Source organism: Scomber scombrus, chromosome 3, assembly GCF_963691925.1.
Source record: "Scomber scombrus chromosome 3, fScoSco1.1, whole genome shotgun sequence".
Classification (NCBI taxonomy): Eukaryota; Metazoa; Chordata; class Actinopteri; order Scombriformes; family Scombridae; genus Scomber; species Scomber scombrus.
Genome location: NC_084972.1, coordinates 10,136,836 through 10,163,170, shown reverse-complemented (window position 1 = coordinate 10,163,170; position 26,335 = coordinate 10,136,836). Strand labels below are relative to the sequence as shown.

Here is a 26,335-nt window from a genome sequence, read left to right as displayed (position 1 = left end):
GCAATGCAACAAGCCCCACAGTGGTATCATTCAACAGCCATGGCTGACCAATTAGTTCCTCCTCCACCTTTTCCTAATCCCAAAGGGCCGAAGGGTCACAGGGGAGACCTCCCAATGGTCAAGGTGAGGTACAAGAAGAACCAGGAGGAACCGGAGATCCAGAGTCGCCACGGCGGAGCCTCCGAAAACCAGCAGGGTTCTCCTTGTTTATAGGCGGCTGGAATGTAGCGGTTCTGCTTGTTATTAAACCACAGACAACACTCTCTCACATGCCTCTCATGCATGCACATTTAAAGCTCTCACCCATAAGAGGCGTTACAGTATTTGATGGCCGGGGGCCTAGATTTGTTTTAGGAAAATGAAATGAGCATTGGAGCAGAGCAGAGCAGGATGGCGGTGAGCACACAGAAGGACACTAAGTCGGCCTCGGTGGCCCTTTGCCAGGGGAAAAGAAGTGGCATGTCTGGAATCTGGCTTGGAGGGAAGAGACGGTGGTTTGGATGAGGCCGCAACGCCAAGCACATGATGGGGTCTTTGAATGACTTACTGTTAAGGGGCTATTTTGCACCAGAAACCCTAGTGTGAGGGGGGGGTGTCGTGCTCTGCAATATAACTGACCATTCTCCCCATTTGGTAACGATTTGCTGAAATGGTCGAGCATGGTTCACAGCCAATTGTATGGAAACATGGGACATATGGAATGTTCAGATAAGTGAGAATGAAAATAGAAAGGCAGTTTGAGAGCGGCTTGACTGGTCAAAAGTCAAAATAATCCTACGAGTTCTCATAGCAGAAGCATTTGAAAGTCATTACGACTCACTACCACATGCTGCGATGACTATCACATTTCCCCACTTTTCTCCTGGTAATATGATCCACTAATGATTAAGCACGATTCCCTTTCCAGACTTACTATAGAGGCTACTGCAGGCTTACCTCTGCGGTTCTTTGCTGCCATCTGTGCTGTGTTCAGTGCTGCTTCCATCTCCCTGCGATCTGCTGTCCACTGCTGGGTCCAGCTCTGGGTTGGCAGGCACCTCACTGGTCTCCAAGGCTCTGGGAACAGGACTGTCTCCGCCCTGCTCGGGCAGAGGGGTGCAGCATCCCTGGCTCCCCACACTGCTGATACTCCCCGTGGTCCCATGGTGGTGCCTGTCCACGCCCCCTCCCGCCCGTTTGGCCTCGCTGCAGCGCTTCATGGCCTGGAGCTGGGAGAGTGGCACTATATCGGCTCCCTGGGGTCGGTGCCAGACTGTGCGGCGTCCGGTGGAGTTGTAGTAGTAGAAGCGGCCACTTTGATGGTCGAATAGCTCCCACCACTGGTTGCCGTCTGCTTGACGGACCGGAGCATCTACAGGGGGTTCCCAGCCGCACTCACCAGTGGTCAAGTTCACATACATACGCTCACGGGAGCGTGGCTCCAAGATCTCCACCCAATCTGAGCTGAAAAGAAAAAACAAAGACACAGGGTGAATTTTCTTTACAGCTAAAAATGGCAACAGGTTTACCAACAGGATTCGACGAAACAGTCACGCCTGAGTACTCATCAACTCGACAAGCAGTAAACAACCCACACTGTTTGACAGACTGAGAGGCTCAAAAATGCCCACTTGCCCATATGGAGAGCGTGTCAATGTTTGTGTCCCCTACATGTATCCATCTGTATGCGTGTGTGTGTTTGGAGTGATGTCATCTCTTCGGTTGGCAACAGATGCGCAGGAGTGACGGTGTGTATGTGTGTCTCCCGGATAAGGAGACAGGTGGACACGCTCAGTGAGATACCGGGCAAGGTGTCAGCGGGGCCCAAAGAGAACCATACGCTGCGAGTGACATTAATACACAAAAAAACCACTGAGCTTCACTACAATCACAGAGTGGCAACAGCCAGCTCAGCACAATATACACAGACAACAACAAAAAAAAGAGACAGAGGGGAGGGGAGGCGCAAAAGAGAGAAAGAGGCAGAGAGAGAGGAATACAGAGAAACCCAGTTTGCAGAAAAGTACACAGGCAAACAGATAAGAGGGACGACCAATTACACACAATTAGACCATGAACTGAATTTCTGAGAAATTATAGGACACTATCTGTGTTAAACGAAGTGTGTGGCATTGATATCACCCGCTGTTATGGGCATGTGCTGTAGCTACCTACATCAAATAAGGGTCAATAAATTTGACAAACAAGCAAGGACTGCAGTTTGTGGGTATATCCAGGTCATGCTACCCTTTCAGTGGGCTCCATTATGTCTCCTTTGATCTAGTTCCCTAATGCAGGCCTGAACTGTGCCAGCAAATCCATGTGGGAACAGGGATACTGCTAACAGCCAGCGAGAGTCCTATCCCCAGGCTCAGCATCCCAGTGGATGTCTAGATCCGGGCCAGAGGAGAGACTCGAAAATATCCAATAAATCACAACGCCCCCTTCTCTTCTATTCTCTTCTCTTCTCTCGCTCTTCTCTTGTAATGACCACTTGAGGGTCCTGGCAAGGCTAGGTCCCTTCTCTTCTTTAGTACCCCATCCAACTCTAGCTTAGTATCTTTGAAAGAAAAAAAACACCCGTGGAGGAGGAATTAGTGTCACAAGAATCTGCCACAGGTTTGGACCTTTTCCCAGCCCTCAAAGGACAGAAACGCTTTTCTTCTCCCCATCACGGTTGTTTGCGGTACAAGCTCGCAGTCCGGGCTACCTGTGATGATCAGAGAAGGCATGAAACTTAGCCTGGATAATGTGTCATACAAAGTCCACCATATACCCACTTTCGTTCCTCACATGCCTGCCAGACCAACCCTGTGTGTGTGCAACTCCCCCCCGGCCTCAGAAATAGACAGAGAGGAGTTTTGGTGCCAGTCGGGTCTGCCAGGGTTACAATGTCACCCTGTTGGCTAAGACTCACTGGGAACGACAGCTGTTCTCCGTTTTAACAGCAGAGCTCGAGTAACTTTGATGTAACTGTTCATCAATTATAAAGTATTAACCTGTATCTGTGTTATGTGCTCTGAACCAGCGCCTGACTCCATAGGCTGATTTCACAGCTAGGTAAACATAGAAAGAGCATGGAGAGGATATAGGAGCCTTCCACATACTGTCTATCCATGTGTCCCAGTGCTCTATGCTGGGAGGCCATCTGGTCCAATCTCTCACGCTAGGCAAGCAGCCCTGACCTTAGTGGACTCAATGTGTAGGCTGTTTTTTTATACTGTCTTTTTAACCCACCTGGAATTACAATAAGATGAGAGAGAGGGAAGAAAATGTATTTAAGTGTCAAAAATTCAATCTAGCAAAGTAGTGAGAGAGGGATCCACAATGAGGCCCAACTATAAGAAGAAGACTTTCAGACTGATTAGGCTCGCAGCACTTCATGGGTGGGAAATCTTACGAATAATGGGGGGCATTCAAAGCAGAGGCCAAACAGTCAATACCACCCCACACATACCACAGCCTTCATCCTTTTACTGCTCCCGGCCTCCGAAAGAGGCGTTCCCACAGCAAAGAAACTGATCCCTCCACGCTGCATTCCTTGTTATTCAGCCCTGTTTGTCATCAATCTTTATAAATGCAGTGTTTGTATCTGAATTCAAATTAATCCCTTATGGATTACAATGATAAACAAACAGGGTATTTTTTTTAATATCCCAAAATTCCTCAGCAGTGATGACACTGGGGGAAACCAGCACAGACATGTTGGATTGTGTCCTGAACACCCTAACAGGAAACCAGTGTTTGAGGGTCAACTGTGTAGGACATGGCTGACGAGTTTAGCAGTATGGGGTGTAGTGGTTGCATAAGGACTCTTCCCTCTGGGCAAATAAACAGCAGTTTAGGGCTGAGAGCGAGCCTGCTGGGCAATGTTGACACAAGCAGATAAGCAGGAAGATGGACCGGTGTTCAGGTTCTGAAGATCCTGAAATATCACTTTTGGGAATACTCAAGCAACATAAGAGATGTCCATTATGGTCTCATACAATGGGACATGTCTTCTTCAGGATTTTGCCAGTAAACACACTTTTTCTACACTGAAAATAAAAAAAGATTAATTTGTGCTATAATGAAATGTCCTCGATTCTCAAAATTAGATAAAAATGTTGCCATTGCCCGAGGTGGAAACTGAACCGAGCAGCATTCAGGTTGTTATTAATTCCTGGTGAGACGTTACAGTCTGTAATACCATGCAAACGAGCCCGCTCAGCTTTTCTCTCACTGACAAGAACGGGAGTCATTAAAGTATAGAGCAGCACTCCAAACAACCGAGGCAGCCGGCCTCATCCTTGCAAATGTTCATAAATGGTTTGGAATGTGGTCTGCACCAGCTCAGCGAAGTTTAACTCCAACAGAAATGTTTTATATTGATCTAAAATTAACTTATTGCACACTCGCACGCACACACAGTTCTATGACCGAAGGACACAGCACCTGATTTACCTCTGGGAAAACTCAATCTAATTGAAGCAGGCTTGTTTGCCAGAGGTCCATGTTAGGGGTTTGTGTGGTCTGAAACTAGCACTTTACTGCCTTCAATAAACATTTGAACACAGAGAGTTGAAAATTGACGATATGTGGACTAGTTGGCATAAAACATGGAACATTTTCGTGAATATTAAAGGAGAAATTCATTGCTGTGAATATGATCATTTCTTAAAACAAGGTCACCTCTGTAATAGAAGTGTGAAATTACCTTGGAAATTTGTGCCTTATGACAATAGAGAAGTGAGAAAGAGGCTGTAGATCCCCTTTACTGCTCTAAAAGGGGAATCCTACAACAACCAGAATGCATTGCAAACGTCTAAACCAATTAGAATGACTCTACTGACAGTGCATTCACAATCAAATAAGCACTAAAAACTAATTTAGTGCAGCATTATGTCTTTTTTTCATTTACAAAACATGTTACCTCATTGTGTCTTGATATACTGAAACGATGTGGAAGCAAACATGGTTTGTTGTTTCTGACTTCAGTGTGATAATTCAGCCTTGTGTCATGAAACTAGTTTTCTTCCAAAAATACTGATATTTTAAAGTATTTCATAGTATGATATTGTAGTGTCTGCTTTTCCCTATTGCTAGTGTAACATGGTAGGTGGGAGTGATTTGGGAGACCCGCACTTTCAAGTCCTTGAAGGCACCACTACAGAAAATGTGGAAATGTAGCTTGTAGTCTAAGACAGATCACCAAAGTCCTCCGGATGATAAGTTCCGTGTGTGAAATGAGCAGGGAGACCTGGGTGGAGGCAACATGGAGGTAAGTTAAACTGCTCATTTGCATGTACGACAGACATTGTTGTTTGAAATTCAGCAAAGTCCCCCTTTTAGCTGACTCCAAAAGCTGTATTTTTTCTTGGGAACTATTTGTCCATCTGAATCACTACCTAAAATTAGGCTTCAATTTTTCATTCACTCATTTCAACATAACTGAACTCTTGTTAACGCAGCAGGGATTTATCATTCGCCTGATGACAGTTCTGTGTCAAAAAACTGTCAGCAGCTTTGAACGATTCGGAAATTTGCGGATGAAATCTGGCGTCCTTTTGACTCTTGTGTATAACACACTCTTTGCTCTCCCATGGCACACAGGGTCTTTGTCTCCCATTTGGGTCAAGGAGACGCAGCATATGGTTATTCCATGGCGACTAAAAATAAAGCTTGTCAAATTGTAAAAAAATATCTGCAAACAGTGCACGCCGCTGAGCCCAAGAGGCCAAAACTGACACTTACACGCGCACGCACAACACATACAGAGACGTGCACACGAGCACACCTTCTCAACCATCCCGTTACTCCCAGCCCCGATGTGCCAAAGTCTCCTTCTGAGGGAGAAATACATCATCTATCATCCACAATTTACAGTCAGCTCCAAAAATAACCAGAACCAAGAGCGGTTTCCCAGAGTGAGTGAAACAACAGAATATAGCTCATGGAATCTGCCCCATTGTTCGAAGCCAACGCCAAAGTGTAAATGGCACTTTTCCCAGCAGCGGTAAACATAGAGGACTGGACAATACATGCACTAGAAATAGGGCAACGCACAGCTTTGTGTTATTGTCCAGCTTTGGAATTCAAACAAACTAAAATACCAATGTGGTTGTTGATTTTGTCAAAAAGATAAACTATACAGAGAGAGAGAGAGAAAAAAAAGAAATTGTTTTCCCTGCGTAGCTTTGTGTAGATTTTTAGCTCCACGATAGCAGCAGTGTTTCATCAGATCATCTAGTAATGGTTGAAATGCAGCTTTTACACTCTGTTGCTATAGTGGTATTCCTGATGGACAGATAGGGCGCCTTCAGAAACTGAGCCAAATGGGGGGTATTAACGCATTCATTTGTCCATAAACTTGTTAAGGTGAAACAACAGATAAAACCAGACAGCCAGTTAAGCTCCCATTTACCATTTAGGCCTCTTGTAAGGTAACCTCTAAACTTTTCAAACAACTGACTACTCTGAGCTGCTACTTGTTACTGGCGCTTGTGGACCGGGGCGGGCTGAGTTCTCACACAGGCCCCGCCATTCATCGGGGGAAACCTTAGCACTCCGTTCACCAAGCAAATCAACAAGTGCCAAGGTCCACCCTGGCTGCTATATTTACAACCCTGCTATTTCCTATTTAGAGACATAAACCCTCCCTCCTCCTTAGATACTGGGGTTAAAATAGATCGTCACTTGGAGAAGAGAGAGTATTTAAACTCACCTATCCATCCACGCAGGTACAAAACTATTAAAAATGTTGCAACGCTGAGAAACTGCTTGTAATTTGCTCATACGGAGCAAGCAGAGACCTGCACCTCAATATAATACAAGGAGTGATCTGCCAAAAGCCGACTTGTGTTTGATTATGTATAAACCATGTACAAAGTCTATTCAGGACGGCTGCTAGGCAACCTACTTATCTAAATATTGTAAAACAAGAGCAGGGACACAGACCGACTACCGAGTGCTTGGCAGAAGTTCCAGTGACTGTGACTAACGAAGAGTGTAACAGTAAACCTGGCATGTGGAGCGCTGTGGCCACGGTCCCGTTTACTGGAGTGAAGAGGGACACCGCTCTAGTGAGTGTAAGCCCATCGGCGGCACTGCAAGGACATGACTGCACTCAAAACTAAATGAGGGCCTCTTATGAATGACATTTAGGTTCTTTTAAACTCTGCTGATAACCGCTTTCTGCTTGAGCACAGTTTTTGTTTGATATTTGTTGCTGGTTTAATCAAAGTGTGATTCTCTCCAGAGTGTGGTCACCTTCATTTGTCTGTGTTTCCACTGGCGGTAGTGTTTGTTGATAGTGTTGACATAAATCACATTCAAGAGAGAGACTAATCTTGTCTGTTGGGAAACAGAGCTGGGGCGAGGTGTGTGTGTGTGTAGACAGTCTTTGTGCAGGATGTGTGAGCCCGCACCCCACCCAGGCGTCCAGAACAATCAGAGCCAGCGAGAGGGGAGAGTGTACGTTTCAGATGACAGAAAAAAGCCCCGCACCTGTCATGCACACACACATTCTTTGGCCCTTTTGTTTAACACCTCCCGTTCCTGCCTTGTCACCAGGGTCAGAGGTCAGTAAAACCTGCCGCACAATTGGTCTGTGTGTGCGTATGTGCTGCATTTCATTTACCAACAAACAAACCGGCATGAGGACTGCTGAGTCTGTTATAGAGTAATGGACTTCTGAGAGGTAGCTTGGCATTCGTGCCCACAGCAACCCTCATAAAGTTAATGGCAGGGGTTAGCATGCTGTATACTTATCTTGTTTTCTGACTTTAACAGTGATGTGCTTTGTTAAGCAGACCCACAGGGCGGCACACTGCCTGTCTTGTTTACTTTTGCGCTCTTTGTTAGGATTTTCTACAGGTTCACTATTATCATTATAATGACTCTATAATAATGTCAAGAGCTCTGGTAAATGTCTTCATCGGTAGATAACTGTTTATTATGTCATTTGTGCGTGTGTGTGGTGATGGGGTCACTTTGTCTTACAGCCAAAGGTTATCTGTATATCCTGAAGGGTTTAGATGATGAAAAGAGTGAAGGATTTAAGGACATGAACCTGAACCTGGAACAACCGTACACACATCTGTCCAGCTGGTGTGACTTTCAAAAGCCGACTCACTTTTCCACTTTTCCTTTGCCATATTTTTAAAAAAGCAGATAGATATATTTGTATATGTTTTTTCACCCATCAACAAAAGGCTGGATTTTCCAATTTCCAAAGTAAATGCATTTAAAAACTGATTCTGGTTGTGCTGTGGGCAGGTAAAATTGACCTTTTTAAAATACTGACACATGATTCCCAATTGTTTACTTAAATGGTCAAGATACTCACGCTTTGCAATAGATTTCTGTGTTTCATTATGGTCGGTCACACAGCGGTTGTCACTGACATTTCTTTGGATAGCTGCAAAGTAATGAAATAGTGTTTTGATCAAAGGTTTTTTGCCCCCAAAAAAACACTATTTCATACAAGAGCAGTCTCCCAATGAATGTCGACAAGGCCTCAAACAGGTTCATACTGCTTCTCCCCTCCTCCCCCTCCCCCCTGCCCCCCGTTTCCTCCCATCCCTCAGCCGCAGTTGTCAGTGTCCATTCCTCACTCGTTGTGTGCTGACATTGGCGAACGGGTTCAGGGGGTCGTCTTTCACAGCAAAATGTTGTCAGGCACGATAGAGGCAGCAGCCTCATGCGAGTCGACCTAGGCTCGGGGGTGGCAGGTTGCCAAGGAGGGGAAGAGAGGTAAAGCAGTTTAAGACCAAACGGCGTGCCTGGCAGAGAGAACAAGGCTAGGAGGGGGAGGATACGAATGAGCGGGGGGGGGTGGGCACTCCTGAGCTCACCCTGTCACCTGATTCACCTCCGAAAAAGCCTGCACGGATAAGACGCTAACAAGCTGTTGAGTGAGACTGGATGTGATGGTCCTGTTATGACGCTGCTCATTTGACACAAAGGACACTTAACAGTCCCATGATGCACATGAAAAAGAGAGAATAGTTGCACCTTTAAATCCAACACTGCTTTTCTGCCAATTATTGTGTCATTCACGTGCAAGCGATCTACTTTAAAGAAAATGTCATCGTGTCAGTGAAGATGAGTAAATACTCTGCTGAACTCTTTCATGTCGCTGTTTGCTTCCTGTGAACAACGTGATTGGCAGATTTAAGTCACTTTAAGAAAGTGCACGCACACCTAAAACTGTGAAAACCAGCCGGTCCGGTTTTATCCATGTGTAGTACTTCTTTTGAAAACTATTTCCTGGTACTTTTTTTTTTTCACCTGTAGACTTTTCACATCTTTGCCGCTTTCTGCACAATGCCAACCTGTAGGAGTTTCCAACACATAGGAATATGAGGGATTATGTGAAAGGCAAGCACATGAAAAAAAACAAACATGGTTACCTAGTTGACAAGAATGCCCTGTGATGACTCGCACTCATATGCATTACAAAGCCTGTGAAATGTACCCTATTCTAAAGCCTGCGATGGCCCAGAACAATGCTGACTATTGTCAGATCAACAGCCAGACTTCATTCAACGAGAACTCTCTGTATTGCGTCCACACAGGGGGGAGCCCAGCCAATCAGATCAATGATGGGGAGGAGCTTGAGACATGCATACAAGGTCCTGGGTGACCTGCTTCAACAGCTGCCCTAATCCAGAACTAGAGACAGTTTCCCCCTCACCATTGGCACTGGATTAGACCGGATCTCGCAAGGTCGTTCAGCCAACTTCAGCGAGGGCCTAGTCTTTCCCATGCTGCCTTCCAGCTCGCGATTTCACATGGCCTAAATGAATTAATTCCACGTAGCTGCCAAAATGTTCACCCCTACTGCAACAAACTGATTTTTCATGAGATGCGTGAGATAACGGTGCCTACCTCGCCACCGGTTCCAGGAGAGCATTTCTTGCGTTGGCAATCTTGAATGTTACTTCAGATTATCTGCCTACAAACTAACCACAGTGAAGCGGCGCTCTGTGGTTGCTGTATGGAGAGTATTGTCTTGCCTCCGCCATCCTGCCTTCTCCCACGAAGGCTAGAAGCTTTCTGCACAAACACTGGGAACTTCCTGCCCCCTTCACTGCTCTGCTGAACAGTCGCTGCCTGTCTGAGACACTAGTCAGCAACACGGTCAATAGATTACCTTTTATAGGGGTGAGCCTGACCAAACAGAAGTCTCTGTCCTTCCCTAAAACCCACCCCTTTCCTTACTCAAAGAGCACATGGGGACTTTTCAGATCAGTCAAGACTATGGACAAGAGTGAACATGTGCAGGAGAAGCTGAGGATGGGATCAGCCCGGGCCTTTCTGTCCAGTACACCAGCTGTCAGAGGGGGAACAATGGGGTCACTTGTCCAAACAAGAGAAATGGACAAACCTATTAGGATGAAATTGTACTTAATAACCCTGAGTGTTCTTCATACAAACTTTATCTTGTCAAATCGTCCTGGGTCATATGTAACAAGACATATTTTCTCTTTTAAAAATAAACCCAAGCATTGCCATCTGCGTGCTGCCTAATGGAAACAACATTGTCCATTAGTTTCTGACTGACCTGCTTGCCCACCACCAGTAGTGTTTTGTAACTTCATTTTGAGTTGGACCACACCATCCCAACCCCCCTCCTCCCCGAATCCTCCCCTGCTGACATGACAAATGAGGCCAGAGTCTAATCCCAGAGAAGAGTTACAGGGTGAGTGAGGGGGTGGGGGGGGGTCAGCGACTGGTCATGCGACCACAAGGGGAAAGAAACGTCCGGATTGTCCTCTAGAGGAAGTGAAGGTGCAGACGGCAGGCCCCGGCAGGATTAGAAATGCAGAGCAGCCTGGTGAAGATGTTAACACTGGGTCTGTGTGGGTCCGAAGGGAGGAGTGGGGCGGATTATGATTTAAGAGGACGTCGCTGGGGGATCTGCGTTGTAGGGACAGATGAATATTTTCTTAAAAACAACAGACTAAGGTTTTGGTTGAGGGAGACAAATGTGACGATGCATTTCACTGGCAAAAACGTTTCATTTCAAGGTTGACTTTCCAGGTTTTATTTGTTTTTTTATGTGTTTCGGCATTACATTTTTGTGTGTAATATTTGTGTTTTACACACTTTTGTATTTTTTATGAAAAGCTCATCTAAGTTTTGCACTGTGACAGCTAACTAAGACGTTGTAGACTTCAACTGTTGTGAAGCAGATGACTCATTCAGCCTTACAGCCTATCTGAATAGTATAACTAAACCCGCAGGTTATTATCCCCTGTAATGCTCCTGAGTGATGATCAGCACTCTTAGCATCAGGTTTAACCAAGTGTAGCCCAGGAGGTTAAACCCACAAATAATCCCTGCAGAGAAAAGGTTCAAAATTTCAGTGGTTGTTTCAGGTACAGATAAATGTGTTTGGGTAAATCACCTTAACCTCATTACGTTGTCACTGTGGTAAACCATGGAGAATCAAAGTCAGATGAAAAGGGTGTGCAAAGTGTTAAGAGGGCTGATCCATGGGGAGGTGACCAGGATTATAGAACAGAAAACAGGAAATAACTGGCTGAAAGCTGGAAAACATAATTTGAAGGTGCATGTCTATAAAAACAACCAAAAAGAAAAAGATCTTCCAGAGTCATTATATTATTGACATGTTGTTGTCACTGGAGTAGAAGCTTCAAAATCACTTCCTCTCAACAGATAAACAGGTCTATTGTCAGATCCTCTGTAGGATGGACATCCTGTCTTGTCTTTGTCAAAAGACCCAGTTTTGATTCATCTCATTAGGGAAACGCATGGTTTGTTCTCTTTTGTCTGGATATTGTTGTGAACTAGAAGGGTAAACAGAGAGACAACACTCTATTGTAGTTTCTGCTTCTCTAATTGAAAAGCCTAAATGAATGGAAGACATGTTTTAGGTGGCCGCAAGACCAAACAGACCATTGTCTGATCCAACCGTTCTATCTTCTCTCTATGTGAAGTAGAGCTGGACAGATGAAGATGCAGCCTTCGACAGATAGAGAAGTTAACACGTCTGCAGAAACCAACACCGCACAGATGCTACCACCAGTCATTATCAGATCAGTACAAGCTGGGCAGGGAGACGGTGCAACTGCTGCACCCTGGACGACAGGTTGGCATGGCTGCCAAACTAAGTGCCACAGGCTGTATTTTGACTTCTCAAACAATGTACTTCAAAGTTCAACAGACATAGAGACTTTTCAACTTTAGTTTTTAAAGTTAAGTTTAAAGTTATAGCACTAAACAGCACCCGTTTATTTCAATATGTGCCAAAACAGTTGAAGGGACATTTTTGATGGGAACCAAAGTAATAGCTTTAAATAGACTGTGGGGATTAAAGCAAACCATCTGTCTCCAAGAAAACCGATGACAGCTAAACAAAGTTGTTATGCACATCTGCAGGCAGAGCAGATGTTGAAGAAATCCAACATGTGGAGATCAAACCAACAACTAAAGCAAAGAGCCCTAGTTACCATCCACCAGTAAAAATGGGAGAAACAAATGGGCTGTGGGACATTTGCCTTCCGTTTAGGTTATTGGTCTCTTAACCACAGCAAAGAGTTAGTCGGCTCAGCCAATTTGTGGAAGAGTTTAAGGAAGAAAATAAAATCAAAAGTGGTGATTGATACCCCCCACCCCCAAATACACACACACACACACACACACACACACACACACACACACACACACACACACACACACAGAGCTACTAGCTAATTTAACTCTACACATACTGAATGGAGGCGAAGTTTGACTTTGTACGACACGAGCTTCTGTCACAGTTGCCCCATGTTCGTGTTATTAAGCTACTAAATAGTTAATATGGTTCAGAACCAAGCTACTTAATACTTCATATTGTTTATAACTGCTTAAATGTGCCGTAGCGTTAAATAAAAAGAGCAACAACAGCACGAGCAAAATACTGAAACTTAAGTTTCAGTTTAAGAGACCTTTGGACCCACACTCTTCACATTTAACTTTCTTAACGATACACTTAATTTTCACATACTCCTGCTAACATTTAAGTCGATAAACGAACCTACAAACACTGTAAAGTACTTCACCAGTACACCTATCCATTGAGCGGCGTGGTTCAGTGTCTGCTGGCCGCCCTCGGCGAGCTGTCGGCGGCGGGATGATAAGGTTAGCTTCGGCTACTAAACTTGTCTCAAGTAAAGTTTGTACCGCTTTGAAGTGTAACTAAGGGTTATCTTACCTTGTCCCGGCCATTCTCCTCACATTGTAAACAGGGCGTAAACACAGAGAAAACAAGGTTTCGCTCGTATCGAGGTGAAGGTTTAGTTTTCACACGGGGCTGTCCAAGCAGTGAGTGAGCTACGGGACGGTCCTCCGGTGGTGAATCCGATATGGAGTCTCCGCCTCTGCCCGTGAGTCATAGGTTGGGATGGGGGTCACCCACCCCCCCCACCCTCAATCCCCCGACAAGCTGGCTGGAAAAGAGCAAAAGCCAAATCCTGATCAAAACATTTAGCTGGCTAAACAAAGCAGGGTGACCAGAACTGTCACATCAGGCTTTCTTCACGGTCCTCAACTGTCAACTGTCCAACAACTTTTATTCAAGCTGAAGCAAAATAACAAAATTTCTATACTAAAAAAAAGTCTTTATGTGAATGAAAATAAGTGCTTAGTTTGGTCATATTCACAGCAACACGCTATTGTTTGAAAGCACTTTAAGATAATATAAAATGTATGTGATAAAAGCCACATACTGCAATTGAACAATGTGGTTGCTAGGCGACGTACCAGTCTGGATTAGTGCGCTCATATTTGAATTTCATATCAGGGAAATGAAATATGCAGATTTTCCAGAGACTTCGGACTTTACTCGGCTAGTCAGAAACCTGGAGGTCTCAGCTGTCTGTTTTACAATCCTCTACAGACGGGTGACAAATGAAAAGAAAAACCTGTACACGTGTGAATGCTTGACCCCAACAGTGAGGGGATCCAGTGGGCATTTTGCTGATGTGGTTTGGGTCCACTTGTCCCCTTAGAGTGAAGAGTCATTGCAAATCAATACAAAGTTGTTTTGAGAGATCACCTTTATCCTATGATGAAACATTTCTATCCTCATGGAAGTGGTCCCTTCCAGCATGTCAATGCCCCCATCCATAGGACAGGAGGGTTCAGGTTTGATGAGTCTGAAAATGATGTGACTCATATTGAACAGCTATGGCAGATTTTGGACAAAACACCAAATTAGGGAATATTTTTTGGAACAATAGTGATCCTCCAGTAGAGTTCAGACACTTGTAGAAACACCTCACTAAGACACTTAATGTTGTTTTGTCCTTTCATTCCTCACCCGCCTGTGGCTCCCCATTCCTTTAGCTGAGGTGAAATTACATAGAAGCAGCATGCGGCCCCTATGGACAAGTAGACAGAGACCCCTGCTGGACAGTAACCATCATGCATTTGTAGAAGAAAAAACGGAACATGGTCAAACAACACTTTATTCACAATTACTATCAGCACTCAGGTCTATGGAAATATCTGCTAAAGAAAATCAAAGAAGCTAACAAAGGCAGGTTGCTAAAATGCACATCAATAGGTATTACATTGTTGTGTTGTTCCTCTGGCACAGAGTAAACTATATATCCATTAAATGTACATGGCGCATCTCTTCACAGTGAACCCTTTAAGTGCTTTTCCAATGTAAATAAGGAGAGGACCAACAAACAAATTGTGGGCAATGAAATTTCTCAGTCTACATTTCTCCCTATAACGTCACTTTATCAACTCATATCATACAATGAGGTCTGCCTCTTCAGTATTATAAAAAATATTGTAAACATTTATATTAATTGCACAACATACATTCAAATACATACTGTACAGCAAGATTTTATTTCTGTATTGTTATCCTGTAGCACCATGTATAGCAAGCTGAACAAACTATTTGGATACTTCTACAGTGTGGTATTGACAATACAAAGGAGAAAAATGGCATTCACTAATGACGCATTCTGCCAGTGGTCAAATATTTTGGAGGTTTGGATGGTACCATTGTGAGACAGTCAGTGGTTAGTGTAGGCCTGTTCCAGTTGTGGCTGACACTGTGGAGGGGTTGGATCAGGGCAGGCAAAAAATCTAAAATCACCTCACATTTCACAGCTTTGAGGCAAATGCCACTTCGTTAAGGACATTCATCAGCGTTAAGATCAACTATAATACAAAAGATTATGGCGAAAAGTCTGTTACAGTTGGTCGTCATAAAGTCCAAACCACTTCCATGTGCAGACACATTGGTGCAGAAAAAGAAAAAGAAATGTCTGTTGTTAATGCCAGCAATCATATTCCAAACGATATGATTGAGGTTATCAGCATGTGCCACAGAGACATCATGAGGGCAAGCAGTGGCACCAATGATATTGTTGTGTAGCAGCAGGGTTGACAACTCATGTTTCCATCCAGTCCCATATGATGAGAGAAAGCTGATTAAAGCTGATATATATTATCTACAAGCAGTACTGTGAGACTGAAAAGTTTGTGAATACCAAACTGTCCCATCTGAATCACAGCATCCTGGTGTTATCGGTCTTGACAGCAAGGATGTAAATGAGTACGAAATGTGTGCGAAGGTAAAATTGACAATTGGAGATTCTTTAACTTCCTCTCAGTCAGTGTCTCCTCTGTCCAGATGAGAGCTACAAAGAGTAGTTCTCTTAAAAAAATTAAAACCCCAGATCAGAGTACAGTACAGTACAATCTCAGGTTATGGTCCATCAAAGTGCGGTCAAGGTCCTTGGGTTCACCTTCACTCCCCCTTCTCCCTCCTTTGCTGGAGGAGGCCAGTGTGGTCGGTTGTGGGTTGCAGGTGGTTAACCAACCCAGCCTTCCCAAATCTGCCCTCTGTGCAGGGGAAACAAACATTGTGAGTTAAATGTGTCACTTGAGGCATTCACTGGAAACCATGGCTCCAGTTGTGGTCTGTTCCTACCAAGACTGCGAAGAAAAGTAAGAACTGACAATAACAGGACTGAGAACACAACATAAGGACACATCACATCTGCATTGCTGTATTGATTTAGACTTGAGTGGGTGAATGAGAGAAAGGATGTTGCAGCTTTGCAATGCAGGTAAATGAGAGTTACTGTAAGTAGAAGAGGACAGAATTACAGTAAAGAGGAGAGCATGCTGCTGGGTCATATGACCAAGCTATAAAAAAAATTAGGATGGAGATAGGAGTATAGTTTGGCTGACTATGAAGGAACAGATGGGTCATGACAAACTCACAGCGATTTGGAGGAAGGCTTCTTCACTTTTGGCCTCTTTCGACGATGAACTGGCCTGAAGCATGCACAGCACGTATACACGCGCAGGGCAAATGCACGTGCATGGAGACACACAGGTAAATACACAAAAAACACACACATACACACGTACACAAACACGCACGCACACAAACACACACACACACACACACGCACACGCATACATGCATGCGCACACACATACACCCCCACACGCACAGCAGAGACAAGCAATTAGGCTTCATTACAAAAAAGGGAACAGCAGAAGAAGGCTTGCATTTTGGCCCTCATTGGCTTCTGCTTCTGCATGCTAAAAATGCTTTGATCACAACAGTAAAGAACTGTCTCAGCTTGAAGAGATTCAATTTCAGCACAAGATCACTGTATTTTATTTCCCTCGACTCCCCAGATCACTCGCAACAAGCAGAAGCACAACCAAAGACACGCTATGCAGGCTGCAATCTCCCTGAGTTCATATTATGACATGAATTCCATCTGCAGTGTTTGTAAAAGTAATCAGCTGTGTTGCAAGAGGGAGAAGAAAATACCTGTATTCACTGAAGTAGTTTCGCTCTTTTCCTCCTGAAAGGAAGAGGAGGTAACATTAGTCTCAGGCTGAAATTACTGGACACTCTATCATCAATCACGTTTGCCTTCGGGACTTTTTTTCCTCACCCTTCTCCGGGTTGCATTGCTTGTGTCCCTTGCAGCCTCGTAAGTCCATGAGCTGCTGATGCATTGAATTCAGAGCATTGCGGTCGAGGCTGCTGACAGCATTTATCAGCTGCAGGAATAATAAGGACAAAATGTCAGCGATGGCCCTGCCAAACAAAGTGGATTTACTTTGGAAACTCAACAGGAAAGTCTGTACCCTCGGTACAACTATAAAACATGTTGTGGGATCACTTTAGATAGTTATTTATATATATGTCGTTAAACATTTGTTTGTACAATTGAAATACCTGGTATGGGTCAGTGTTGATGTCAAAATACTCCAGGAAACCGGTAGCAAATTCACAGAACAGGAAGTTGTGCGTGTCATTGATGGTCCTCAGGCACCAGTAGGTGTTGTTGTTGGCACTGGTGCATGCACAGAATGGACCCACTAGGGAAAAGGGAGGGGGGAAAGATGGAAATGGGAGTTGGGGGGTAGAAGTGGAAAACAACAGTGTTCCAAAATATTGTTTTCACCATATCTGCTCTGGAAAATAGAACCAGAAATGAAGACATGTTACAGCATGTTATGCTTCAAAAGCAATTCCTCACTTGTCCAGAAGGGGGCGGTCTGCCAGTGATGGTTGTCATGGGTGAAGCAGGTGAGGCCCGGCATGCTGCATGTGTCATTGTTCTGAAGCCTTTTAAGGAATTTACGCAATTTCTTCCTGCGCTTCTGCTCCTTCTGCAGCCACTGAGTCTTCTGCTTCGATGGCATCCTGATAAGAATAAAACACATTTAAATGCAGTAAGACTGCAGGAAGAAACAAAAGTAGTGTATTCACAATATCATAAGGTACATTTTTACCTGAGTGAATACATGCGTCCTGCATTGAGCTTGAAAATCTCTTTATCCTTAAGTAAATTCCTAAAAGACAAGAAACAACTGTCAAATACGTAATTAGCTGTTTACACAGCTGGCATTGTGATACTGACAAATTCTCACCTGGGAGTGTCACACTGACATTCCTCTGGCCGCACCTTTTTCAGGTGACCTTTGACCTCACGCAGGTTCTTGATTTTGGTTTGCAAGGTTTCAATCTAAACACAGCAGGAACAATAGCACACAGGGCTGATTTACACATCACAAGCTACCGACCACCTGTGAAATGAGTCTGTTTGAAATGCAATGTTTACCAAGAATGTACAGCAATACCTCATGCTCAATGTGCAGTTTGTGGTCTTTCCATGCCTGAAGAGATTTGTAGAGGCCTCCATCACACTTTACTGTGTCATTCATAAGAATGGAGCACCTGGAGGAAAGAAAAAAACATTATTAGAGCACTAAAAATCATGCATATACCATCTATATTATTTTTTCTTTCTTTTATGACCATAAATATCATATATCAATGCAAACAGATGTACACACACACACACCTGTAGGTGACCTTGAGAGCAGGAGGCGGTGTGAGCATGTTGCTGATGGTGGGTTTGGCTGTGACCCCCATGCCACTGAACTCGTCATTGTCCTCCTCATTCCCTGCTCCTCTCTTCCTGTCTTTGGCCCAGCTGCTGTTCCTGGAGCCCAGGGGCTGGTAGCCCTCCTCCAGGTCCACAGCGTACAGGTCTCCATCTAGCTCAAATGACACCGAGCGAGCCCAGCGCTTCCTAGACACAGTCTTACTGGATTTCATCTCTGAATAAGACGAGACAGAGGAATCTGAGTAAGATGAGAAAGAGGAATCTGTTTTTGATACTGAAGATCGGGATCTATGATTATGTAGGAAAGTGAAGTTGACAGAAAAAGTATTGATGATATGAATCAACGCTCCCTGCAATTGGTATCATGCTCCATGAATAATTCACAAGCTTTTGTATTTGTTACTTTCAAGGCTCAGTGATTAAAGGCTCATTTGTCTGCTCTGGTCTACCACTTGATGGCAGCACAGACACATCCTTCTCATCTCATGAATACTTCAGAAGCTTGTTATTTTAGCTGGAGATGAATGCCCCTGTTTTGCAAGGCTTTGTAGGCTACTGCAAGGGCATCTCAAAGTAAAGCACAAGTGTCTGTACAAAATCGGTTCTATTAATAACTAACAGTGGTGCATGTGAGTGACAAGAGGAACTTACTCTTCTTGGTGAGCAGCCTCTTTCGTTTCAGGACTGATGTTTTCAAGCCCACGTCTCCACAGTCACAGCTGTCGGAGTTGGGTGTGAGGAACAGCTGGGAGCCACCGCTGGCCATCAAAGCCTGCATACGTGGGGCATAGAGACTAGCCATGCCCTTGCACTTATACAGCCTCAGCTTGCCAGTCGGGTCCTCCACACACTGCCACTTCTGGAACAAGGCGGAGAGAAATATAATGATGGTGTGTCTAAAAAAGTTCTTTTTGGTGATATGCTCAGATTTAGACCTCTAACAGTGCTCTGTAGAAGCCTTTAAATGCAAGAAATATTCCAGACCAATGGTATTAAACTATTTTTGGGAGATGATTCTCTCTTTCGGCACACACAGATTCAAGCATATGTCATATTCAGCACAATTCCTTTTGAAAAATTTAAAAAAGAGACTTTGATGTCAAAAAGGAAATCCAGGGAGTTCAAAGATTGCATATTATATTCAGTAAATTGTTAAGCAGATTGCAATTATTATCACCCTGCATGAGCTACGCTCCATGTGCACATTCCTGAAACTTTAATAACCTCTCCCTTTTCAACTCCTGCAGGTCAGGTACCTGTCCTGGCTGTTGGCAGGAAGTCTGGTACTCTGCCTTCTGGCACAGGTCCTTCACCCGCTGGTATTTCGGCAGGAAGTTCTCCTCCTGTGCCATTTCCTTCCCGTCGGCTCTCTTGTGTGGAAGCTTCCTGAAAGAACAGGAAAAACACTCACAAGGAGGTTGTCTCAGTCAAGCAAAGACAAGGAGTTTAATGTCACCAGAGGACAACGTCTTGAATGAAAACGTCAGAAAAGGTCAATCAATAAAACCTACCCTCTCTCCACCAGGAAAGAATCTCTCCATGTTTTTCCCTTCCTGTTTAACTGGAATCTGAAAAATGAGTAAAAAGAAAGAAAAATCCTGTTAGAGCACACTGTGATATTTGCACTGAGCAAACATGTGCTCCATTTTCAAATGCCATCCTTTTACAGCACCGAAATCAAAGTGGTGTTACACATTTATATTTGGATTATTGATTTCATTATGTCTGGGACAACATCAAGAGCTTAGACACAAATGACTCTGTGAAGCATACTCATTTAATCTGCAACATTTTAAATGCCATTCTTGAATTGTGTTATGAATGCCAAGATATTGAAAAACACTATTAATCATGCGGACCTGTTGACTGGTCTGTCTGTGTCCAGAAGCTTGAGGATCGATTTGCCATCCATTTCTGCCGGGATATCAACACCAGCCATATCCAGCAGAGTCGGTGCCAAGTCAATGTTTAACACTAGATGAGGATTACTGCAGGATGAAGAAGTAAAGAGATATATTTAATACAGTTTGGTACAGAAAATGATTGCAAAATTAACTCAACTCTATAGCATGTATTTGTTCCTGGATTTATTCCAAAGCATGTGGGAATCTGAATGTTGAATGCTTAACAGACTTATAAAATAACAGTATGAGTCACTCACATGGCCCCTTGCTCCACATTAGGTCCTCGTATGTAGAAGGGAACACGGATATCAAACTCGTAAGGCATTGATTTGCCCTTCACCAGACCAAACTGGCCGATGTGGTATCCGTGGTCTGAGGTGTAAATGATGTAGGTGTTGTCCAGTTCACCAGTCTCTACCAGCATGTTGTACAACTATGGGGGGGGGATATAATTCATTGAACACTCACACAGTGTAAAAGAGTTATACTTCATGTTTGATAGCTCAAATCTCCTGTGCCAGTTTCAAGGAAAACGGGATTGAACAATTTACCAAGTGTGTCAGTGAATACATTACACAGTCCCAGTCAGAACAAGCACAGATCTCTCAGGACTTGAGACTGTCAGATGAAATGTGTGTGTGTGTGAGTGTGTCTGGTGGTTTTGTGAATGTGTGTGAATCTGTGCTTAAGCATATATCTATATGTCTGCTTGTCCGCTTACCTTCTCCATACTATCATCCACAGACAGCAGAGTCTGCATCCTCCTGCGCTGCAACATGTTAGTGAACTGCATGTGGACAGGCTTCATTGGTCCTGTGTAGCGTAGGATCCAATGTTTGTCTAGGTTAGGAGCATGGTTGTAGCTAGGGGTTCTGTAAAAAGTGGAGGACAGAAAAACATCAACCTAAACGGATGTAGTGTACATAACATTTCATTTTTGTTGCTTCTTCTTTTACATCTAAAAAAGAGGAAATAGCAAAGCACAGAACAAATCCTCATATGTATGTCACCCTAACTCGCCATTCATTTGCATCCGGTTGTTTTTTCCATCCCTATATGTGTGGTTTTCATATTCTATAGCTGTAAATTGGATTACAGAAAATGTACCAATGTTTGTACAGTTACATTGTGCATTCACAGCAGTATCCTCTGCCTGTGCCTGCTGATGTCTCCTATCCTTTTCTTTCCAAAGTAGCCAGAAAACTGTTTATGCAATGCTAAAGTAGAGGTTACATAAACCATATAAAATGCAAAGCACTGCAATCAATAGGCCTGCACATAGTGAGCACAGTTTGATCAATATTTTACTCCAAGCCATATGGAACTTTAATTATTTGAGAATAAGCTGTTAAATCGTTAATGAGATCCTAGAAGAAGGTATATTTAACGTTTAAAGCGGATCGATTTCACTTTTAAGAAATGCTAGTGTCTCATAGCCTGGTCTACAATGGCAACTCTAATGTAGTGTGAAGATGTGTCCTCAAGGTGCCAAGGTGATAAGGTTTATCACCGGAGGAGAATAGGACTTTTACTGCCTCTCTCTCTTCATGTGGTTGATAAGGATGGAGGGAGATGGAGGGAGAAAGATAGCAAGAGAAGGGGCTCCCTGAAAAACGTCACTCAAGGGAGAGCAAATTTATGGAGAAAGAGCAATTAAAAGTTTGTACAAAGACATTGGGGCCGAATTTCAAGAATATTCTGTGCAGAAAGCCTGCATGGCACATGTTAATGATGCTGGAGGGATTAGATGAAGTGGGAGGATGGTGTGGAAGGTTGGAGGAAGGAGGCAGAAACTGCAGTCTCATTACTGGCTTCGGATCTGTCTCTAAAGGCCAATAGCAGGTCTGCTATTAGCCAGCAGCACTAGACAGCCAGTCAGGAACATGGAGGGTCAAGAAGACAAAGGCTGAGATGCTCTGCAAGTGTGTGTGTGTGAGTGAACGTGTGCATGCACGCGCCTAAGTCATTACCTATGCATTAAACATACATCATTCATGCCTCTCTTTGATCATTGCTGACAAAATGGTACAAATTAGCAAGGCTCATTATGGTGGTAACACTAATGTGAACAACGCATGAGCCAAATAAACTGGAGCGAAGCACTGGCTGTGCGTGGAGGGGGCTCAGCTGCCAACAGCATACTGCAGGCAGAGGAAGATAAGATCGAGCTGAGATTATAGAATTTGTGTCATTCTGGGTCAAATGAAAGGGAGTGTGAATGTGTGGATGACTCACATGCTAGGAAAATAGCTGTGGATGTGAAAATGTAAAGATTTACCCTCGTGCTTGTCAGCCTCGTCCCAAATAAACCAAATCAGTCTACATCAAACGGGCGAACCCAGTCTGACTGAAACACAGCATTTGCTTTTATTCATGCAGGCGAGTTTAATATTGTATAATACCATAAACCCCCAGCAATTTAAGGGTTCGCGTTTCGGTTAATCATGTTGGTGCTAGCAGCTTGAAGACTGCTCATATCCTTACATGTGCTGTGATGCATTTGGGAAAGCAGTGCTGTACTGCGGGGCAGAGTCTTCTGGTCCATGCGGGGCTACATGGCTCAGGACCATCATGACAGGACGGTGAGGGTAAATCCTCTTGGACATACGGAAGTAGTTGACGCTGTCGTTTGTGATGATGTCTGTCAGGTAGTCCTGTGGAGTGAGTAGACATTGATTGTCGATCAGTGAGAAGTGGGTAACAGAGGAAGTGAAGGAGAGGATGTCAAAGACTTCAGTACTGCGCTGACCTGGTATGAGTCAAGAAATATTCCCAAGCCCTAAATAAAGATCCACGATGGATGCTATCTACAATTTAATCATTGGAAGGATACTGAAATGGTTACTTAATGTCGAAGGTTCAAAAACTAGATATAATAACATCTCTTAAAGAACTTAAATTATATTTTGTTTTACTTTCATTTTCATGCAGGTAAATATTGTGTGAGGAAAGGTGTGTGTATAAACACCTTGGAGTAGACGCTGCTGTGTTTCTCTCGTACTCCATTCCGGCAGAGGGTGTAGTTGTAGAAGCGTGAATTCTTCACCAGGGCTACCCATTCCTTCCAGCCAGGGGGCACATAGGAGCCATTGTACTCATTCAGATACTTTCCAAAAAAGGCTGAGGGACAAACGGCAAACAGCATATTAATCCTATTCCTCAAGCTCTGATGCATCTGTGAAAGTACCGTTTTTGACTTTGCTCACCTGTCCTGTAGCCGGAGTTGTTGAGGTGCACGGCGAAGGTGTGAGGCTCGTGATGGGCCTGCCACGAGGGCGAGGAGCAGTTCTCATTGTTGGTGTAAGTGTGGTGGTTGTGCACATACTTCCCTGTCAGGATGGAGGACCGGGACGGACAGCACATGGGTGTAGTGGAGAAGGCGTTGGAGAAGTGTGTGCCACCCTTCTCCATGATGTGCCGGGTTTTGTTCATGGCCTGCATTGAGCCTGGGAGAGAACAGTGGGAGAAAGAGAGGAGGTGGGGGGTGGGGGAGGAGGGTTGTACACAGGGATAGGAGGGTGAGAGGATATTCAAAGGCCAAGGAGTGAAATGAAAGGGACACAGGGGGATATAAAGCAGTTGGAGAAGAAAAAAAAAGAGAGGCAGAGATTGAGGAAAACAGAGAGGGTGAAAAATATAAATATAGGGCATGAGGGGGTAAGAGCAAAAACATTATGGCAAAAGAGAGAAAAGAAGGGGAGGCGGGTGTAAATAAGGGAATAAATCTTTTTGGTAAAGTGTAACCCATTTGGTTTCCTGTGTACTAAAAGCTTTTCAGTCTGATGGTGATTGTTTGGGGAAACAGATGCTTGACCATAAATTCTTGCTTTTCAATGGGACTCTTCTCACTAGCGATCAGAGGAGGACAAAGGATGTCACCGAGGCCATTATGCAGCCACTCCAGTCCAATACGCCGCTAAAGGACTTAAGCGGGTAGGGAGATGGCCAGGGTTTGGCACACAGACAATGGAAGCCATAGGCTGCCCTCATTTCATGCCAGCGATGAAGGAGTTGGCAAGGGGAGCACATGACTTTGAGTGGGCCAGTTGTTATGGTTCCAAGAGGCAGGATTAGGTTGACTTTCCCTTGCTGATGCTGTTGGATACACATGGACAGAGTAACCATACCCATGGGCGATGGACAGAAAGCAAACTGATGGAGACAGATGCACAAACAAAGGAATAATGGAGCGGAATGCCTCACCCAGCTCTATATCCTGATCATCAGTGAGGATGAGAATGATGTTGGGTCGGATGTTACGGACGTGGCGATCCCTCTGCAGGCGAGACCTCAGCCGATATCCAGAGAGGTAGCCGGAGCCCTGGGCTACAGGAAGGAGTCCACCCAGGACAAGAAAGAGCAGAAGAAGAGGGAGAGGGGCGAAAAGCCCCCGCCCTGCCATCACGCTACCCTGCAGTCACCTCCTCAGTCCGTCGTTTCACACAGCAACACGGAGTCTGCGGCTCCCTCACTCAACCTGAGAGACAAGACACAAGAGGGAGACCGAATTGGATAAAATGTATGCACACACACACACACACACACACACACACACACACACACACAAACACACACACACACACACACACACACACGTGTACACACACACAAACACACACACACACACGGAAACACAGTGAAAAATCGCAGATGCAGGCATCGCACAGCCATTACAGGGTGCTCTTCCGTACAAATGCACCCGTTTGGGCTGAGCTCAGCTCGTTAATCAATCATTAATGATGCATTAGAGTGGTGTCATTGGCTGTGTGTAATGATCTCTGGTGATGAGCACATGGCTGCCAGGCTGGGGCTAATGGGCCTGGGCCTGGGGCCAGATCAGGCCTCACCTCCCCATGAGAGGGTTAGGGTGGATATGAGGGATGCGGAGATGTGGGGAGAGAGCAGAGGTGAAGGAGAGAAACACAGGAAGAAGGGATGAGAGGAGGAAAATGAAGACAGGGGTCAATGCTCAGGGTGAGGGTGTACAGAGAGAGTAAGACTCCAGTGTTACAGATTCAAAAAAATTATACCAAATCAACAGAACCGTACTTGTAAAAATTATGCTGTAATATGGCGATATCACCAAAGTAAATAAACACAAACAGCCTCTAGATGTACAGAAAATTACTAATTCTGCTCTCCCTATTTAAATTTAATAGAACAATTAAGAGTCAAATACGTGTTGACCTGTTGAGCTTTTTTAAATTAATCTCCACATGCAGCTCGCCAAATTACTGTACACTACAATCCTATTAGCTCCCTAATAACTCTTCCTCATTAATAGGGTTTACCATGGCAACTGTTGTTATAATTGCAGCAGAAGTTCCCTGACTATTTAGACTTTGTCAGCACTGTATCTACAGTTAGTATGAAATCCAGGAACAATAATCTTTCAGCGACTGCACAATCTACTAACAAAAAGCAAGCAAAACGGTAGAAACAAGATCAGTGTTAATAATGCACACACATTATCTATTATTAACCCATGTTCACCACATTTTCAGGTGCGTTACATTGCAGACTGTCACTTTGAAACAATGTCCATTAAACAATAGATAATATGATTTGCATTGATAAATGTAGAAATAAAGGAGGACTAAATAAAATAAAAACAATTTCATTCCACATATCCTTCACTGAGCCGTCATACATTTGTTACTGACTGAATATCTGAGGTCTAAAGAGAAGAGCTGAAGTAATGTGCTTATTTTATCATGACACATAAAATCAGAGCCGACACATACACGCCCGAGTGACCATAATCATAAACACAGTTTACAAGCAGCAGCATCAACATGCCCACTGAGATGTGGCACTGTCAGAAAGAGGAGGGTGTTTCAGCACGTGTGTGTGTGAGAGTGTGTGTCTGTGTTTGTGAGTCCATAAGGATGTATGCGGCCAGAGTAAATCCCTGTTAGCAGATGAAGACACTAACAACACGACGATGATGCCCCTGTGCTGGGACTGCAGCTCCTCCTTAACAACCACCTGACTGGAAAACAGGTCCACATGGGAATAAAGCACAGAAACAATGAAGAGGTACACACTTGCCAAAGT

At 44.2% G+C, this 26,335-nt stretch overlaps 2 protein-coding genes across 15 annotated transcripts in view; both read right to left on the bottom strand.

The window, feature by feature from the left end:
• arhgap46a (Rho GTPase activating protein 46a) overlaps positions 1 to 13,316 on the bottom strand; it is a 33,407-nt gene extending 20,091 nt beyond the window's left edge. For 2 of the 3 annotated variants that reach the window (XM_062416295.1, XM_062416296.1), the window contains exons 1-2: positions 6,683 to 6,768; positions 937 to 1,443 (exon numbers count right to left, since the gene is read on the bottom strand). In XM_062416295.1, the coding sequence (XP_062272279.1) occupies positions 937 to 1,443; positions 6,683 to 6,753 (578 nt within the window). In that variant the 5' untranslated portion in view covers positions 6,754 to 6,768. Of the gene's footprint in view, positions 1 to 936; positions 1,444 to 6,682; positions 6,769 to 13,180 lie in introns of those variants that run through there. The other variant, XM_062416297.1, reaches the window with a different exon arrangement.
• Positions 13,317 to 14,417: 1,101 nt separating this feature from the next.
• The window catches only part of sulf2a (sulfatase 2a), a 45,256-nt gene continuing 33,338 nt past the window's right edge, over positions 14,418 to 26,335 (bottom strand). For 5 of the 12 annotated variants that reach the window (XM_062415482.1, XM_062415486.1, XM_062415485.1 and 2 more), the window contains 20 exons: positions 24,482 to 24,755; positions 23,485 to 23,724; positions 23,247 to 23,398; positions 22,763 to 22,932; positions 21,000 to 21,150; positions 20,536 to 20,711; positions 20,234 to 20,362; positions 19,886 to 19,942; positions 19,631 to 19,760; positions 19,026 to 19,233; positions 18,330 to 18,612; positions 18,106 to 18,202; positions 17,896 to 17,990; positions 17,758 to 17,817; positions 17,502 to 17,668; positions 17,198 to 17,340; positions 16,911 to 17,019; positions 16,784 to 16,817; positions 16,219 to 16,272; positions 14,418 to 15,834 (listed from right to left, as the gene is read on the bottom strand). In XM_062415482.1, coding sequence (XP_062271466.1) covers positions 15,804 to 15,834; positions 16,219 to 16,272; positions 16,784 to 16,817; positions 16,911 to 17,019; positions 17,198 to 17,340; positions 17,502 to 17,668; positions 17,758 to 17,817; positions 17,896 to 17,990; positions 18,106 to 18,202; positions 18,330 to 18,612; positions 19,026 to 19,233; positions 19,631 to 19,760; positions 19,886 to 19,942; positions 20,234 to 20,362; positions 20,536 to 20,711; positions 21,000 to 21,150; positions 22,763 to 22,932; positions 23,247 to 23,398; positions 23,485 to 23,724; positions 24,482 to 24,680 — 2,685 coding nt within the window. In that variant the 5' untranslated portion in view covers positions 24,681 to 24,755 and the 3' untranslated portion in view covers positions 14,418 to 15,803. Of the gene's footprint in view, positions 15,835 to 16,218; positions 16,818 to 16,910; positions 17,020 to 17,197; positions 17,341 to 17,501; positions 17,669 to 17,757; positions 17,818 to 17,895; positions 17,991 to 18,105; positions 18,203 to 18,329; positions 18,613 to 19,025; positions 19,234 to 19,630; positions 19,761 to 19,881; positions 19,943 to 20,233; positions 20,363 to 20,535; positions 20,712 to 20,999; positions 21,151 to 22,762; positions 22,933 to 23,246; positions 23,399 to 23,484; positions 24,756 to 26,335 lie in introns of those variants that run through there. The other 7 variants (XM_062415489.1, XM_062415492.1, XM_062415481.1 and 4 more) reach the window with 7 other exon arrangements.